General features: G+C 65.9%; 6 protein-coding genes across 6 annotated transcripts in view; 5 read left to right on the top strand and 1 right to left on the bottom strand.

Moving 5' to 3' along the window:
• Window positions 1-448, top strand: part of EMIHUDRAFT_208129 (hypothetical protein) — a gene marked incomplete at both ends in the record, with an annotated part of 2,502 nt that extends 2,054 nt beyond the window's left edge. The window contains one exon of the mRNA XM_005773395.1: window positions 20-448. Within this exon, the coding sequence (XP_005773452.1) occupies window positions 20-448 (429 nt within the window). The remainder of the gene's footprint in view (window positions 1-19) is intronic.
• A 385-nt stretch (window positions 449-833) lies between these two features.
• On the bottom strand, window positions 834-1,323 carry EMIHUDRAFT_208128 (hypothetical protein; the record flags this gene model as incomplete). Its single annotated transcript, XM_005773394.1, has 2 exons — window positions 834-902; window positions 973-1,323. 2 exons carry the CDS (start codon window positions 1,321-1,323, stop codon window positions 834-836), a joined length of 420 nt encoding a protein of 139 aa, XP_005773451.1.
• Window positions 1,324-1,673: 350 nt separating this feature from the next.
• EMIHUDRAFT_208127 (hypothetical protein) lies at window positions 1,674-3,933 on the top strand (the record flags this gene model as incomplete). The annotated part of the gene is made up of 5 exons (XM_005773393.1): window positions 1,674-1,754; window positions 1,778-2,133; window positions 2,420-2,498; window positions 2,576-2,696; window positions 2,765-3,933. 5 exons carry the CDS (start codon window positions 1,674-1,676, stop codon window positions 3,931-3,933), a joined length of 1,806 nt encoding a protein of 601 aa, XP_005773450.1.
• Window positions 3,934-4,969: 1,036 nt separating this feature from the next.
• Window positions 4,970-6,198, top strand: EMIHUDRAFT_208126 (hypothetical protein; the record flags this gene model as incomplete). The annotated part of the gene is made up of 3 exons (XM_005773392.1): window positions 4,970-5,716; window positions 5,805-6,028; window positions 6,120-6,198. The coding sequence occupies 3 exons, from the start codon at window positions 4,970-4,972 to the stop codon at window positions 6,196-6,198; spliced, it is 1,050 nt and encodes a 349-aa protein (XP_005773449.1).
• Window positions 6,199-7,413: 1,215 nt separating this feature from the next.
• On the top strand, window positions 7,414-10,845 carry EMIHUDRAFT_450890 (hypothetical protein; the record flags this gene model as incomplete). The annotated part of the gene is made up of 10 exons (XM_005773391.1): window positions 7,414-7,498; window positions 7,566-8,258; window positions 8,467-8,631; window positions 8,875-8,929; window positions 9,104-9,147; window positions 9,305-9,483; window positions 9,550-9,788; window positions 9,968-10,117; window positions 10,273-10,377; window positions 10,525-10,845. Exons 1-10 carry the CDS (start codon window positions 7,419-7,421, stop codon window positions 10,843-10,845), a joined length of 2,031 nt encoding a protein of 676 aa, XP_005773448.1. The 5' UTR covers window positions 7,414-7,418.
• Window positions 10,846-12,965: 2,120 nt separating this feature from the next.
• On the top strand, window positions 12,966-13,979 carry EMIHUDRAFT_435792 (hypothetical protein). Its single transcript, XM_005773390.1, has 4 exons — window positions 12,966-13,166; window positions 13,235-13,347; window positions 13,526-13,911; window positions 13,940-13,979. The coding sequence occupies exons 1-3, from the start codon at window positions 12,982-12,984 to the stop codon at window positions 13,735-13,737; spliced, it is 510 nt and encodes a 169-aa protein (XP_005773447.1). The 5' UTR covers window positions 12,966-12,981; the 3' UTR covers window positions 13,738-13,911; window positions 13,940-13,979.
• The last annotated feature ends 349 nt before the right edge of the window (window positions 13,980-14,328 follow it).

Raw genomic sequence — 14,328 nt, 5'->3', positions numbered from 1 at the left:
CGACGACGTCAACATGGAGGCGCTCGCGTCCGCCCTCTCGTACCTCGCCCGCGCAAGGCTCGAGACCATGCTCACCGACACGGCGAGCGCCGCCAGGGCGGAGAACGAGGTGAACGGCGCCAAGGTGTGGCCGCTCGAGTACCTCCCGAGCAAGACGGCGCCGCCGGTCAACCCCGTCGTCGAGTCGGCGCCTCTCGCCCTTCGCGCCTCGGCGCTGCTCGCGCCGACCGAGCCCGAGCTCGCCCCCTTCCTCCCCTACATCTTCGGCAAGACGGTCATCGTGCGGACCAAGGAGGACGCGCACACCTTTCGCCGCTCCAGCAAGGGCAAGGGCGTCAAGATCGTCGCGCTCGACGGCGAGGTCATCGACGGCGACGGCGCCTTCGGCGGCCCCAGCCGTGTCTTCACCGCGCAGCAGCAGGGCGCCCGCTTCGCCATCGGCGCGTAGAGCGAGACCGACAGCGAGAAGGACAGCGAGTTTGGTCGCGGCTAGCTAAGCGCGACTGGGTCGGGCGGCTACCGTGAATCGCCGCCCGGGGTTTGAGCGTCTCCCATTGAGTGACGCTTGCGACTGATGCGTCGCCCGATGCGTCGCCCGATGCGTCGGGCGTGGGGGAGGGAGGAGGCCAGTACTGTAGCGAGGGTCCGAGAGCGAGAAATGGCGAAGTCGACGACGCAGAGTACGTAGCATCCTGCGGTGTGTCTATGTGCCACATGGGTATTGGGACTTGGGATGGTACTGAACTGGGGCGGGCATTGGAGAGGTTGAACTCTTCGCACTAATCCCCACCCCCGGTTTTTTCGCTGAGGTTTTCAAACTTGTTCTATCATAGTTAGCTGCTAAGTGAGAGCAAGTGGCACATCGCGTTCTCACCACGGTCGCCGCTCATGGCGCGGCGCGCCTGCGCAACGCGGCCCCGAGAGGGGCCGCCTGGCCACCGCTGCCACTGCGCCGCACGGATTTCACCCCACTTTCGCGACTGTGGCCGTCCAACAGTCTGCCGGCGCGGCGGGCGCATTCGAATGCGCCCGCTGCGCCGGCAGACTGTCAGTGCTATCCCGGGCGGCGCGCCAGCGAGCCCGGACGCTGGCCAGCCGCGAGGACAGCGCCATCGTCATCGGCGTCTCCTGCAGCAACTTCAACAGCACAAGGTAGCCGGGTCGGAGGCCTCCCGCCGAGCTGCCGAGCCACCCCGCACCCGCGCCACCCTGCCTCACGGAGTCAGTTGAGAGGGTGCGCAAAACCTTACCAAAACTGGCACGGGTCACGCGCCGCTCGGGAGCCGCGGCGCAGCCTCCAGAGACTGCAACGACAGCGAGCATACGCGCACGCGACTAAGCAGCTAACTCGAGGGGTTTCTCAAAATGGTTGGGTAGTAGGGCTAGAGGGTCGCTCTACACTTAGCCTCTGCAGTGAGCGAGCGCTCAACTTAGCCCCCGCACGGAGCCGGGCTCAGACTTAGACGCTGGAAGGCCGGGGGCCATGAACTTAGACGACACGAGGCCAACTCCGGGTAAAACCCGGGTATACCTGCAAAAGTCCAGGCTTACCCGAAAAATACCTGGACGCGGTCCCGACCAGCGTATGCCGCGCACGACGCCATATCGCCGTCTCCCAGGGCCAGTGCGCTACTTGCGGCGCGCAACGCCTGCTCAAGTACGCGCACCGTACCATGTGCTGCCGCTATGCGTGCCTTAAGGCGGCTGCGGCGAAGCGGCGGGCGCGGCATGCCGATGGCAGTGCGGACGATGCGGTTGCGATGTGTTCTGCTTCAAGATCGTGGCGGTGCTTGGCATGCACTTCTGCGATCCCAATCAGCTCATCGCAACGAAGCAGCGCAACAAGCTGGCTGCTGCCAACAAGGCCCTATGCTACCTCACGCGCGGATCGTTCAAAGAGGACCAGCATACACAGGCTTCTCTGACATGCGTTTGTTTGAGCTTGATGGCTATTTGTGAGAACTATTTGGCTAGATGTCGCCGAAGTGCGCTCAAGAAGCAGCAACGAGAATCGGAAGAGGAGGATGCTGAGGCGGCGATTGCTGAGCATGAGGAGGATCGATCGCCCGCCGCGCAGGCGAAGAAAATTTGGGCGCGAGCGCCGTATATCGCGTGCCATGGCCGACTTAGCCGGTGTAAGAGGCTTCGCCTGTCGCGTGAATTCTGCATTTCGAATTCTTTTTCTTCGCACTTGCAGCTCGTTCCCGACGCTCGCGACCAGATTGATGAGCCTTCAGCTTCTCCTCCTGCTCGCAGCTATCACGAGAGGAGCCTCGGCAGCAGCATGCCTTCGCCAGCCACCGATGCTCGCAGCTCGGCCACCTCTGATACGTTCGTTTCGCATGTCGACGACGCCAGCCGACAAAGCGCCGCCCGAAGCTAGGTCAGTGCCGGCCGCTCTCCCGCCACCGCGCTTCAGCGAGCTGCTTAAATTCACGGTCCTTGCGATGCCAATTTACGTCGCGCCGACGCTGCTCAGCCTCATCGACACAGCTGCAGTCGGCCAGGCTCCGCATCACCTGCCGAGACTTCCGAGACACTTCCGAGAAGCGACCGGCATCCTCGCTGCCCGCAGGTCTCATCCGTGCAGCTAGCGGCGCTCGGACCGGCGTGTGGAATCTGCGACGCGATTTCGACCATGATGGTCTTCATCTCCGTCGGTACCACCAACGCCGTCTCGACTGCTGTGGGCGGAGGTGCGACAGTGAGAGTCACACCGGCTGTTTCGATGGCACATACTCGACCTCTCTCCGTTCCTACGCAGGCGACCGCGCCGCCGCCAAGCGCGCCGCCTCTGTCTCCGTCACCACCTCGTTCGCAATCGGCTGCGTGCTTGCGCTGCTCCTGTCCCTCTCTATCGGACCGCTCATCGCCAACTTGGCCGCGCCCGCCGCCGTGGCGAGCACGGTCGCGCGAACGGGAGGCGACGCCGCCGCCGTTGCGGTCACCACTCAACTCTGGGCTGCGTGCGAGACGTACGTCCGCATCCGCGCGCTGTCCTTCCCCTTCTCCCTCGCGCTCATGTCTGCACAGGCGTCTTGCCTTGGCGCAAAGGACTCGCTCAACCCCACCCTCGCCACCCTCACAGCCTCTCTCGTCAACGTTGCCGGTGACGCCGCCCTCGTCCTCGGGCCGCTCGCCATGGGCATCGCGGGTGCCGCGTGGGCGACAGTGGGCTGTCAGGTCGCGGCCGCGTTTGTGCTGCTGCGCACGCTGCGCCGGAAGGGCATGCTCGAGCTGCGCCAGCTGCCCTCTGCTGATGAGCTGCGACGCTTCTTTGCGTTCGGAGCCTTCATCGTCGTGTTGTTTGTCAAGCAACTGGTGTACAACCAGGCCATTCTGCTCGCCTCCATCCTCGGGACCGCCGCCGGCGCGGCGCACCAGTGCCTCTTCTCCATCTTCAGACTCTGCTGCACCCTTGGCGACGTGACTGGGGCAACCGCGCAGAGCTTCCTTCCCCGGTACTATGTGACCGACGAGGCTTCCGGCCGTGTCACGTTCGACGCCGCCTCCGCGCGAGGGACGATCAAGCGCATCGTCGGCATGACTGCGCTGGTCGCGCTCTGCAACACGGCCATCACCTTCAGCGTCCCGCTGTTGCGGCCGGGCCTCTTCACAGCGGACGCCGAGGTTACCCGCTTGCTGCGGCGCGCGGCGCCGATTGCGGCGGCGGGGCTGCTGCTCCACCCGCCCGTGGTTGGGATGGAGGGGTGCCTCCTCGCCACCAAGGACGTGCGTTGGCTGGTGCGCCACTACGTGGTCACGGGCGGCATTGCCGTCGCCGCGACGCAGCTGCTGCTCAAGGTTGGGGCGCTGCGGTCCGCCCTCAGCCTCGACGGTATCTGGCTCTACCTCGCCGCGTTTCAGGCCACGCGCGCCATCAGCTTCGTCGGGAGGCTTATCGGCGTCGGCAAGTCGCCGCCCAAGAGATAAGAGCTGGCGGAGGAGACGTTGGGAGAGTTGTTTGTCTTGTGGCACAAGGGTTGTGGGTGACGCGCGTGTGAGGCCACAACGTACGAGTAGAACACGCCCAGAGAGGAGAAAAGGAGGCGGCCGCGTTTGCGGTTTGGGTGAAATTCTGAAGTGATGCAATCCTCCGGGCTCATGGGTGCACTCGAGAACCTGGCAGCCGGTGATGGTGGCGGCTGGCGTGCAAGGCCTGACTAGGGGGGGCCGCTGGGTCTGGACGGTAAGCCGTCGTTGCCCGGCGCTGCTTGCAGCGCTCATGCGCTCTGGGTGGTGGTGGCGGCGCTCCAAGAGTGGTGCTCTTGGGAAGAGGTTCCTCCTTTCTAGCCTCCTTTCCGCTCCCCCCCCCCCCGCAAGGCGCGAGACACACACGACTACGGCTTTACGTATACTCTATTGAGTATCTTGAGTACAGTACGGTTAATTTAAGCCGTACGAACTCAGTGTCGTACACAGGTACACAGCCGAGGCGTTAAGTGTTTATCGTAGCCGCCGAGCTTTACCCCGCTGTTTCTTTATAGGTGTCTCGAAGCGGTATTCTCGTATTCTCGTATTATCGTCGAGAGTAAGGTACATAGCGGGTGGGGAGGCCCTAAAACGGCGGGAGGGGTAGGGCTATATCGATAGAGCTAGAGGGCTCAACCACCCCTCCACCCCTCCACCCTCCACCCCTCCACCCTCCCGGAGCGAGAGAGGTCCGTCTTCGAGCCCTCCCACTTCCACCCCTCCGACCGGAGGGCTCGCCAGCCCACAGGGCTGGAGGGGTCCCCGTCGGATCGGCGTCGGGAGGGCTCCACAGGGCTAACCCCCTCCCCGGACGCCGGGTGGGCTCGGAGGGACGGTCGGACAGGGGAGGATCTTCATGGCGGGAGGGCTCGAGAGGGGTCGGAAGGGCCCTCCGGGAGGGGTCGCAAAAAGATAAAGAAAACGAAGTCGCGGCTTATGTGACTGCCCCAAGCCGCAGTTCTACACGTCTGACCATCGACGTGATCCAGCACGAGTGATGGTGGCCACAGAGTCCTACCCGCAGCAGAGCTTCGAAAGCTGGCAGGCCGTTTGGGAGAACGAATGGCTCATCGGAGACTTCGTTTGGACAGCGATGGACCATCTCGGCGAGAGCGCGCTTGGTTGGACTGCCGCTACTCTTCCGGGGAAGGGGATGCTGGAGACGTGCTTGGGGACGAGCCCATGGCCGTGGCACATCTCGTACGCAGGTGACCTCGACATATGCGGCTTCAAAAAGCCGCAGTCTTTCTATCGCAACGTGCTTTGGGACGTGTCGCCGCTCGAGATGGTGGTGAGCGGCCCGGCGCCGGCGGGCACGTCGGAGCAGATCAGCGCTTGGGGCTGGCCGGACGAGGAGGTGAGTTGGACGTGGCCCTCCATCTCGGAGGGCGCACAGGTGACCGTCAAGGTGTACTCCAAGGCCCATGATGAGGTGGAGCTCTTTGTCAACGGCGCTCGAGTTGGCAGGGCAATGCGAGGTGGTGGCGGGTCGATCGCATTCGTAAACGGCTCGTGGTTCCGTGGTATCGAACGGCTGACGGCGACCTTCGTTGTGCCATACTCGCCGGGCAACCTCACCGCAGTAGGACACGTGCGAGCCACAGGCCGCACCGACGTTCGGACGCTGCTGACAACCGGCATGCCTGCCGCGTTGCGGCTGGCTGCCGACCGCACCACCATTTGCGCCAGTCGCAACGACCTCGCGTACGTTACCGTCTACGTGGTCGATAGCGCAGGCCGTCACGTGCCGCACGCACGTGTCGACGTGAGCTCCGAGTTGAAGCAGAAGGCGCATGACCGATCTGATGTCAGCGTGTTGTGTATTGCTGTAGGTGAACTTCGATTTCGAGGGCGACGGCGAGCTGTACCGCGTCGGCAACGGCGACCCGCGCGACCTCGGCTCCTTTCAGCAACCTCGCCGTACAACCCACCGCGGCCGGGTGCTCGCGGTGTTGCGTCCAAAGGCGAACGCAGCTGGAGGCACGCTCACCCTCAGAGCGGCAGCCACTGGACTGGCAGCCGCTAGTGTGACACTTCAAACCAAGGCATGCCCTTTGTGAGGGGCTCGCAGTACGTCGTCGTGCGATCGAGCGCGACAGGTGGTGAGTGCGGCGTCCAGTGTACAGTGAGTGCGGAGTCGTACGGAGGCATATCAAAACGCGGGACGGCAGCCCAATCGTTGACGAGCAGCTCTGCCTTCTCTTCGGGCTCAAGTGCACGGACTAGCGCCGCTGCACGCTCCTCGAAGGATCTCGATGCGTCACACCATTGCCTGCCAGGCTGGCCACCATCGCATGGGCGAGTTTCAGCGCCAATTGTGGCCGCGGACAGCGGGAGCATTTATTGGGACATAATTGTGGCCGCGGACAGCGGGAGCATTTATTGGGACATCCGGCCCGGCATGCCGCGGGTTTGTTGTGCCGCGGCCGGCGGGCAGGCGGCGGGCGGCTAGGATGCGCGCGCTTTTCTTTTCTTATGCGCCAGTTCGCACCTGTGTCGAGCCTGTCTGCTGTGAGAGAGAGTTGTTTTGTCTAAATTCTTTTCTTAGTCAGTGTATCTATCTATCTAGTGCCCCGGGGCGCGCCAGTTCCGTGCCAAGTGTCGTGCGAGGGAGCTTTGTTGTAAAATTCTTTTCTTCTGCACAAACAATGAACCTTGCGAAGGGGCGGGGAGCCGAGTGTTGCACACCTTGTCCTAGGCGAATGCAGCGCGGGAGCCACCTCGCTCGGGAGAGCGCTGTGAGATAGTGAGATCGCTCGAGAGATCAGCAGTGCGTACCGATGGTCTTACGAGACGAGGAGTAGCATAGGTGCGAGAGTAGTGAGGAGTTGGGTGACGACGAAGAGGAGGGAGAGATGAGGTTGAGAGAGATATGGGACGATAATTACAACTTCAGCACTTAATTCTTGTGAATATAATTTAATAGAAAAAATAATGCTCACGAGGGCGGCAAGATCCGAGGTCTTCCCGCTGGTACGGCCTTGCGCAGGCTTAGCCGGGGCAGACGAGACTTGCGCAGCGCCGCCCGAAGGCCGAGCAGCAGCATCCCGAGCGCGCAGACCCCGCCGAGCACTGGCCCAAGCAGCACGGTAGGCGGCACTCGGCGTGTGCCAAGCATGGCCATCACAGTCAGGCATGCTGATACTCTCGCAGTCTGCCCGTGTGTGAGCTTAGCCCCGCTCAGGCTTCTAACATGCTTGGTTGTCCCAACTTTGTTGCCACATCCCGCAGTTACAACAAAATATCGGAAGAGTCTCACCGCGGGGGATTCTTCCAAACAAACGCAAACCTTGCTCAGCGGATCAAGGCTGGGTGGTAAGCCAGCCTAAAGAAACCAGCACTCATCCCAAAGAAAGAAGAAAGAAAAACCACGGCGTCTCGGTCAGGCGACGCCCCCAGCCCCCAAAGCTTGCCGTTAAAAGGGCCCTAAAGAGCCTCGCCATCGGATGCCGCTCGACAAGGGTGTCCACCTCAAGTGTGCGCACACGGAGGGGCGCGGCGCCATCTCCTACGCCCCCGACGGACGGTGCTCCTCCTTCTGCGGAACTCGTGCGCCGCCCGCCTCGTCCGACGCCTCCCGTTCCCCTATCCAGGCACATCGTCACGTGCGGCAAGGACACTTTCGTCAAGATCTTTGAGGCGGAGGAGCTCAGCGCCGAGCCGCGCACCCTCGAGATCCACGACGCGCACGCGCCCGTGACGGCGCTCGCCATGGACCGCAAGGGCGCGCGCGTCGTGACGGGCACCGACGCTCACATCGCCTCAGTCTTCTCCTACCCATCGGGCGAGGGGATGCGGATGCTGACGCGGATGCAGTCGGCGGTGCGGTGCATCGCGCTCGACCCCAAGGGGCGGATCGCCGCCGTCGGCGCCGAGGACGGCGCCATTCGCATGTGCATGGTCAACGCGAGCGGCGCCGGCGCGTCGCAGTTTGTCTCAGTCAAGGGGCACACCGACTCGGTCCTGTGCCTCGCGTTCGACCCGAAGGGCGAGTATCTGGCCTCGTCGTCGGCTGACGGCACCGTCCGCATCTGGGACATCCGCGACGACCCCACCACCGTCAAGACGCTCTCCGTGTGCGGCCGCGTGCTGCCACGAGGCTCTGCGCAGCAGCTCGGCGTGTGCTGGCACCCGCAGGGGGAGACGCTGGCGGTGCCAAAGGGGGCGGGGGCGATCCTGCTGGACCGCGGGACGTGGGAGGAGACGGCGACCTTCGAGTCGGGCGGCGCGGGCAAGGACGGCCACTCGGAGGACGTCTCCACCACAGCCTTTTCGCCAAACGGCCGGTGCGGGCCGCCACTCTTGCGGGCCCTCGCAACCGCAACGCGCCGCCGCGCGCCCATCATCTCATGTGCGAGCGTTCACTGGTCTCGCCGCACCTCCCGCCCATATGCCCGTTTCGCCCACCACGCACCACCCGATTCGCTTGGCAGCGCCGGGCCGCCCCCTTCCCTCCCCACACGCGACCCCTCTCAGCCCACTCCCCCGTCTCAGGTACCTGGCGACGGCAGGGCTCGACAAGCAGGTCTTCGTGTGGGACGCGGCGTGCGGCGAGTCGCTCGACCGCCACCGCGGCGACGCAACGCCTTGCGGCCTCTGCTGGTCCCCGACCGCAAACACGCTCTGCTTCCTCGACGACTCAGGCCAGCTCGGCATCTGGTCGCAGCCCGTCCCGGCGCACTACCCGCCCCCGGTGGGCGACGGAGAGACGGCGACGGCGGCCAACGCCGCCGCCGCCGCCGCGCCGACTCCGGGCGCGAAGCCGGCGGCGGCGCCCGCCGCCGCCACCGCCGCTGCGGAGGGCGGCGATGGCGCTGCGGCAGAGGGGTCGACCCCGGCTGCGGCCGCCGGAGGCGAGGAGGGCGGCGACGAGTCCAGGGGGGGGCGCCGCCGGCTGCGCAGGGTGGTCCACGACTCGGACGACGGCGGCTTTTCCGACCACGATGACGACGAGACGGTCGAGGCGGCGATGCTGGCTGCGCAGCTCAAGATGCACGGCACGCATGGCGCCTCGGCCGCCGCCGAAGCGGCCACCGGCGGCGGCGCGGGCTCTGCAGGGATGAGCGCGGCCAAGGCGGCGGCGGCGCTGCTCGCGGCGGCGCCCGCCGCGCCGGTCCAGGAGGTGCTGCAGCCGTCGGCGACGCCTCTGCGCAACTCGCGCCGCTTCCTGCTGTGGTGAGGGCCGCAGCCGCCCGCAGCGTCAGTGCCGCTCTGCCTGCCCACCTCGCCAGTCGCGCCCCTCCACGCGTGCCACGCGCCACAGCGCGCCCCACGACACCGTCCCGCCGGTACCCTCCCCGCCACGCCCCGCGCCCCGCTCCCCCGCCTGCAGGAACCTCACGGGGATGGTGCTCTCGCGCGACGAGAACACGTACTCCGCCATCGAGGTCGAGTTCAGCGACGCGACCAAGCACCGCACGATGCGCCTCACCGACCACTACGGCTTCTCGATGGCCGCGCTCGACGAGGCCGCCGTCCTCGTCGCCTCGCGCTCCAACCACGGCAAGACCCGTCCACCGCCGTGTGTCCTCCTGCAGAGAAGCTGTCCCGCGGAGCCTTCGCGGAGCCTTCGCATAGGCAACCCGTCCACCGTCGTGTACCGGCCGCTCGCCTCGTGGGCACCGAACTCGGACTGGCAGGTGCAGCTAGAGAAGGGCGAGGAGGCGGTCGCCGTCGCCGTCGGCCACAAGTTCGCCCTCGTCGCGACCAGCGCGCGCTACTTGCGCGTCTACTCGCACACGGGCGCGCCGCGCTCGCTGCTCTGCCACGGCGGCCCGCTCGTCGCGCTGGCCGCCTCGCGCGGCCTCGCCGCCCTCGTGACGCACGCGGGGCGCGGCGCACTCTCCGACGACCAGGCGCCGCCGCCGTGGCGCTGCACCCACCTAGCCCCAACCCCTCCCCCCCAAGCCGGGCGCTCTGCTCGCCTAAGCCCCCGACCCCTCCCCCCCGACCCCTCCCCCCCGAGCCTGGCCCGACCCCTCTCTCCGACGGCCAGGCGCTGCTCGTGACGCTGTACGACCTGCGCGAGCCCGCGCGGCCCGTGCGGCTGGCGAGCGAGCTCCTCCCCCTCTCCCCCGGCGCGACCCTCGACTGGGTCGGCTTCTCCGAGGCGGGCGCCCTCTCGACGGTCGACTCGGCGGGCGTGGTGCGCCAGTGCGTCCGCTCGGCGGGGCTGACGTGGATGCCGATCCTGCACTGCGCGAGCGCCAAAAAGTCGAAGGCGGACCCCCCCCCCCGCCCCGTGGCTGGGCTCGTCCCCTTCCACGCCCATCACACGCGCACCCCCCTCTGGGACTGCAGGCGGAGCACCACTGGGTGGTCGGCCTCACCGGCGCCCAGCTCATGTGCATCCTGTGCAAGGGCGACGACAAGTACCCCGCCACGCTGCCGCGGCCCGTCCTCACGGTGACGCTTCCCAGACACTCCCTAGACGCCTCGTAGACAGCGCGTTAGGAGGCCCGCCTCACTCCTCGCCAGCACTCTTGAGTGGCGTGGGGCGCCCGCCTGCCTCACACGGCGTGGCCACCGACACGTCCTCGACGTGTCCCTCAGGCCCTCCCGCTCGCGATGCCCCTTGCGTGCTCCGAGCCCGCCGAGCCGCAGCTCGAGGCGCAGCGCATCGCGGCGATGGTCGAGCTGGACGAGTACCGCCTCGCCGCCACCGAGGCGGGGCTCGGCGAGGAGGAGACGGCGGAGCACACCATGCGGCTCGTCACCAAGATCGACTCGCTCGCGCTCAAGCTCTTCAAGACGGCGAACGAGACGGAGCGCAACGCGCGCGCGCTCGACCTCGCCCTCAGCCTGCAGCTGCCAAAGTCGCTCCACGGCGCGCCGCAGACTTGCCCTTCGCCTTGCCGCTTGTTCAAGCCCTAAGCGCCGTCCCCTCCTCTCGGCCAGGCGCACTCAAGCTCGCAAACCACTTCAAGCTCGGCCCCCTCGCCGACCGCCTCTCGCGGCTGCTCGAGGCCTCCCCCCCCCCCCCCCACACCCAGAGGCGTCGGGCCGACCGTTCCCTTCCGCCACCGTCCGCCTCACCGGGTGACGCTGCGAGCAGGCGCGGCATGACGACGCTGACCCCGACGAGGACCTCGAGTCGGCGCCGCCGCGCGCGCCGCCCGCCGCCCGGGCGCCCGCCGCGCCCGCCGCGCCCGCCGCGCAAGAGGCCGCCGCCGACGCGGACGACGAGCGGGAGAGCGGCGCGAACGAGAACGACGCGCCGCCGAGGCAAAAGGCGGTGGCGGCCGCGGCCCCGGCTGGCAGCGGCGCCGCCCCGACAAGCACGGGCAAGGCGCCTAAGCGCAAGGCTGGCGCCGCTGGCGCCGGCGGGGCCAAAAAGGCGAGGTGCTAGGCGAGGTGAGTGGGGGGACGGGGCCGATGACCAACGCTTTGGTGCTGCTCTCACTGGCGAGAGCCGCCTTGCCAATCATGACCGAAACGTGCTGTCATAGCCCGTTGTTGCCGCGCGGGCACTTCGCTCGGGATGAGTATGTCGGCCGGTTCTGTCAGTGGGGGACTCGAGAATTAGCATCTCTCTGCACCCCTGCGGCAGCGGGTACCCTGTCACTGCGGAGCTGCCAGTGTACGAGCTCAGCATTTTGACGCCTGAGCAAATGGCCGCCAACCCGACATATAGTCCATCGTCGATTATAGTCGAGCGCGCCGGAGAGGTGTTTGGAGACAGGCTCATGATTATGCAGCAGCCCTAAGCACTTGGAGCACTAGCGGCAGCGCCAACTTATGGCAGCCCTAGCGGCAGCGCCAGTGCGCGCACATAAAGGGGGGGGGTGGGTGGGTTAGGGGGTGGCTGTCGAGGGCTATGCCCGAGTCTGTTGTTACCAGCGCACATACAATCCTAGCCAGCTTATGGCAGCCCTAGCGGCAGTCCGGCAGCGCCAATTTATGGCAGGCAGCTCCCTAGCGGCAGCGCGAAGTTAGGGTTAGGGGTTAGGGTTAGGGGGGTTAGGGGGTTAGGGGTTAGGGGTTAGGGGTTAGGTGGGCGGATGCGTCAGACGTATGCGTAATACGTGAGGCGTATAACCCTTGCTGGCCGCCACTTCTCAGTCAAATCCGTCGTGCGTGTGCATAATACGTGGGACGTAAGCTGGCGAGCGATGCATCAGACGTGTGCGTAATACATGAGGCGTAAGTAACCCCCTCTCCGCCGCCGTTCACGGTCGAGAGCGTAGTGCATGTGCATGTGCGTAATGCGTCGGTCATAGGCCCACCCAGCCCCGATTTACGATCCCACTGCGTAAGACGTGTGCGTAATACACCGTGCGAGCGCCCCGAGAGAGCCTCTCTGGCAAAGCTTACATAAAACAGGTGCGTGGTGCGTGGTGCGTAGCGGCCAGAAGGTCGGTGGTAACGATCGGTGCAGAAGACGTGCGCATAATACGCAGCACATTTGAAAGCACCGATCGGGCTTTATGTCTGTACTAGTACGCGTAAAGCGAGGCGTATATGCGTGACGCATCACTGAGCCGCCACCCGGCTTGACACGGCACCAAAATACACGACGTCTCAGCGACGTCCTACGGACCGTGGGCATGGATGTGCATAAGGTAGCCGATCGTTGCATTAGTGGCTCTTACATCCATAGCGGGACCGACCACCTCCCGTTGGTCCGGTGGGGGGGGCGGGGCGGGGCGGGGCGGGGTGGATCGGGTCGGGTCGGGTTGGGGCGGGGTTGCTCGGGTCGGGGGGGGGCGGGGTTGTGGGGTGGGGTGGGGATGTCGGGGTGGAGAGTGGGTGGGCGCCGGGGTGGGAGTGGTGTGACTGCTCCTGTGGTGCGGGCGACGGCTTCTGCAGAAGCCGCCGCCCGCGCCTCGCCTGTCGCGTGAATCGTGTCGTGCGACCGCCCAGACGTAAAATTCTTTTTGTGCGCGAGGGGCCGCAAAATTCTTTTTGTGCTCGAAGCCTGGAGAGGATTCGGCTGCTATAGCAACTCAGCCCTCGAGAGTTCACGCGGAGTAGGCTGGGGCTATACCAGACAGGAGCATCGGCGCGACCATGACGTCGAGCATCGGCAAATACGCCTCGAGTTACGAGGAGGCGGTCTTCAAGGGCCATCCCGACAAGGTGGTGCGCTCGGACGTCCGTCCTGCGGACTACATCAGCTCTTCGCGCCTCGGCTCCTTTTGGGCGACGCGTGCGGAAGAGCTGCTCATCCTTTTGTTTCTGGCGCTTGTGATCGGGTGCGCTGCCTCTGTCAAGGGACGATCCTGCACGCTCAGCCACCGCCACAGCGACAATGTCTCGGCAGGTACTGCACCGGCTTCTACGTGGTCGGGTGGACCGCGCTGCTCCCGGTGAGGCTGGTGATGAGCTATGGTTGGGATCTGCTCCTCGCCAGTGCGATGCTGCTCCGACTGCACGGTGGCTCTTATCTGGCTCCCTACCTCCCCTTCCCTTCCACCAGCCCGCCCATCTTCCACTCCTCACAATCCCTCGCCCTCTCTCGCCCTCCGCCGCTCGCTCCCACACGCCCTCGACCTCTTGCGCCAGCAGCCACCGCCCACTTCGCCTCCGCTCCCGCCCATTCCCGCCCTCTCAGGCCGCCTCTTCGCGCCGCGCCTGCCCGGGAAAAAGGCGGTCGCAGCCATGCCGGCCGCGGAGCAGGAGGAGGCCAAGGCGAGGCGGAAGGCGGCGGCGCGCGCCTACTCCTCGAGGCGCAACGGCGCGCTCCTCGCGTGCGCGCTCGCCGCCGCGGCCCGTTGGCACTACGGCTGGGGGGACGTCCGCTCCTACTTGGGCGCGTCTTCCTGATGGCGTGCGCGCGAGCTGGCGAGTGCGTGGTAATGCGTGGGAGCCCCTCCCGGGCAGTGAGAGGAGTGCTCTGAAAGGGCCCCCACTCTCGTCTCGCCGATCGGTCTCGGCCGCGGCTCTCCCTCCGCGACCGTGAAGAGGCCAGTCCGGGCTTTTGTGCCGCATAACACTGGGATCATGTGCCACACATATCTCGCGTGGGCTCTTGGTTGGCTCCAGTGAAAATACATCAGGTGTGTGTACGCCACGCTGGAGTGCCGCAAGTCGTCGCAACCTCGCAAGACCAAGGCTGCCGGCCGGGGCCGCCGCGGGGCGCGCGCCCAGCGCCGCCACACCCCCCGCACGCCGCAGCCGCACATACGCCATACGGATACGCCAGACCGCCAGCCGGTTCTCGCACGAGTATATGGGACAAAAGCGTCGAAAATGTCCCTGCGCCTACCCTCACCTCGGGTAGACCGTTCACACCTCGCCCCGCGTAATATCCTGATTAGTTAATTGTTCCCGCGTGTTCGTTCGTCCCTTCGTATCTTTATCATCGATCGGTGCAGTGTATATGGAGCAAGACGTAGACATCGCGCACTCGCAGCC

Source organism: Emiliania huxleyi (genome assembly GCF_000372725.1).
Source record: "Emiliania huxleyi CCMP1516 unplaced genomic scaffold EMIHUscaffold_34, whole genome shotgun sequence".
Taxonomy (NCBI): domain Eukaryota; phylum Haptophyta; order Isochrysidales; family Noelaerhabdaceae; genus Emiliania; species Emiliania huxleyi.
The sequence above is the reverse complement of the archived record's forward strand: the minus strand, read 5'-3'. Positions and strand labels throughout refer to the sequence as shown.